The following is a 2,058-nucleotide window of genomic DNA, read 5'->3' on the forward strand; positions in this document are numbered from 1 at the left end:
GTGCAGCAGGGACACTGGAGTCACCAGGGCTATTGGTGTTACTGGGGACATTGGGGTCATGAGTGTCACCAGTGTCAATGGTTACCCCCAGTGACAATGGGGTAACCATTGACACTGGAGGTCACCACGCTGTGGCTCTCCAGCAGCCCCTGTGATGTCAGATACCTGTGGGGACATTGGAGACAATTGGGTCACCCTGGGGACACCATGGCAGTGGATGCAGTGGGGACACCAGCAACACGAGGGAAACCAAGAGCAACAGGGACACTAGGGACACTGAGATCAGTGGGAGTGTGGAGTGGCCCTGGGACACATTCCCACAGCTGAGGATGGCAGCACTGGCAGGGACGTGGGGACACCGGGGGCGCAGGGACAGGATGGGCACTGGTGACCCTGTGGACAGACTAGGCCCCAGGGTCAGCAGTGTCACCAGTGACAGTGACGCAGGAGACATTGGGGACGTCCAGGCACTGAGGCAGAGCAGTGACACTAGTGCGGTGCACTGCCAGAACTGGGAGAGGGCACTAGTGACAGCAGTGACCTCATAAGCCCCTTCCAGTATCCTCACCAACCCCTCCCAGTACTCTCAGTGACCCCACAGAACCCTCCCAGTACCCCCTCACCGGTGCCAGGCATCTCCAAAGAAGGACCAGGCGGCAGCGTTTTCCCCCACAGCCACCCCAGCACTCTCCACGTAGTCCCATGCGAGAGGCAGGACCCGCAGCAGCTCGGCCCCCCAGCGCTCTGGGGGCTCCCCTCGAGCCCCCAGTGCCCCAAAGAGGGCCACCGCCAATGCCCCGAGGTACCCTGTGGGGACAAGGTTTTCAGGGGGGGTGCTCCAGTGTCGCCTCCTCTTCTTTCCCCCCCTGCTTGGCACCCACCGGTGGGATGGTGGTGGGTCATGCGCCCACTTTCAATGCTCACTCGAATCAGCGTCGGCAGCTCCCAGGCATGCGGGTACCTGCATTGGCATCAGCCCAACTCCCACCCTCCCCTGCCCCCTCCTGTTTCTGTGTCCCCAGACTTGTCCCTATCCCCATCCCATGACCCTTTTCCCCTATGTTCTTGTTCCCTGCTGTCCCCATCCCTCCTGGCCCCACCACCTCCATGTCCCCCTCTCATCTGCTCTGTGACTCCTCTGACCCCTCCTCCCTATTGCTGTCCTCCTGTTCTCTGTCCCCTAGGGTTCCCTGTGCCCACTCCCCCAGCTCAGACATCCCTGACCACAGCTCTGGCACCACCATATCCCCAATCCCTGGTACTTGTCCTCTCCCACTCCAGCACCCCCATGTCCTCATCCCCCTCTGTGTCCCTGTTCCCCAAGCCCATGTCCCTGTGACCCTATCCCCATACTTCATGTTCCCTTCCCTCCACCTCTGACACCTGTCCCCCTATATCTGACAAGCCTTGTGTCCCCATCCCTGTCCTTTCCATGTCCCTGTCTTTTCCAGCTCTCACACTCCCATGTCTCCATCCCCATCTTGTCCCCATACGCCCACCATACCTCCATTTTCTCCACCACCATGCCCCCCTGCCGCTGTCCCTTCCCTTGTCCCTGTCCCTACCTGAGGCCGATGGCCAGGCTACGCATGGCGGCCCCTACCCGTGGCGCCCCCCCAGCCAGTGGCGGTGGGGTTGAAGGGGATGCGATAGCCCTCAGGCTCCCCAGGTCGCAGCTGTGAGGTGCCTGTGGGGGGTTGGGGGCGTGAGACCCCCTGACTACCCCTGACTCCCCCCAGACCCTCAGACCCCACTCACCCAGGATACTGGTGGGCCCTGGCTTTCGGCCCTCCATGTCACCCATGGCAGCCACGTAGCGGTGAGCCAGCTCCTGCAGGAGGGGTTCCCCCTCCAGGCCTGGGGTTTATTAGTAAGGACCTCCAAACGTGAGAGGAAGAAGAGGCCCCATGCACCCCCCAAAACTGAAGGGGAGGAGGGAGACCCCCATTGCACCATCCTCAAATGGTGGGCAAAGGGAACACCACTCTACAGACAATCCAAAACTGAGGGAAGGAAGACAACCCCCATAGACCCCCCCAAAAAGTGGAAGGAAAAGGA

The 2,058-nt window shown here is 61.2% G+C and overlaps 1 protein-coding gene across 1 annotated transcript in view; it reads right to left on the minus strand.

Annotated features, from left to right (window-relative positions):
* Positions 1–2,058, minus strand: part of LOC104529867 (protein ADP-ribosylarginine hydrolase-like) — a 3,601-nt gene that overhangs the window by 482 nt on the left and 1,061 nt on the right. Inside the window, 5 exon segments of the mRNA XM_010174293.2 lie at positions 624–807; positions 882–961; positions 1,566–1,603; positions 1,605–1,687; positions 1,759–1,857. Coding sequence (XP_010172595.1) covers positions 624–807; positions 882–961; positions 1,566–1,603; positions 1,605–1,687; positions 1,759–1,857 — 484 coding nt within the window.

Source organism: Antrostomus carolinensis, unplaced genomic scaffold (genome assembly GCF_000700745.2).
Source record: "Antrostomus carolinensis isolate BGI_N321 unplaced genomic scaffold, ASM70074v2 scaffold1948, whole genome shotgun sequence".
Lineage (NCBI taxonomy): Eukaryota > Metazoa > Chordata > Aves > Caprimulgiformes > Caprimulgidae > Antrostomus > Antrostomus carolinensis.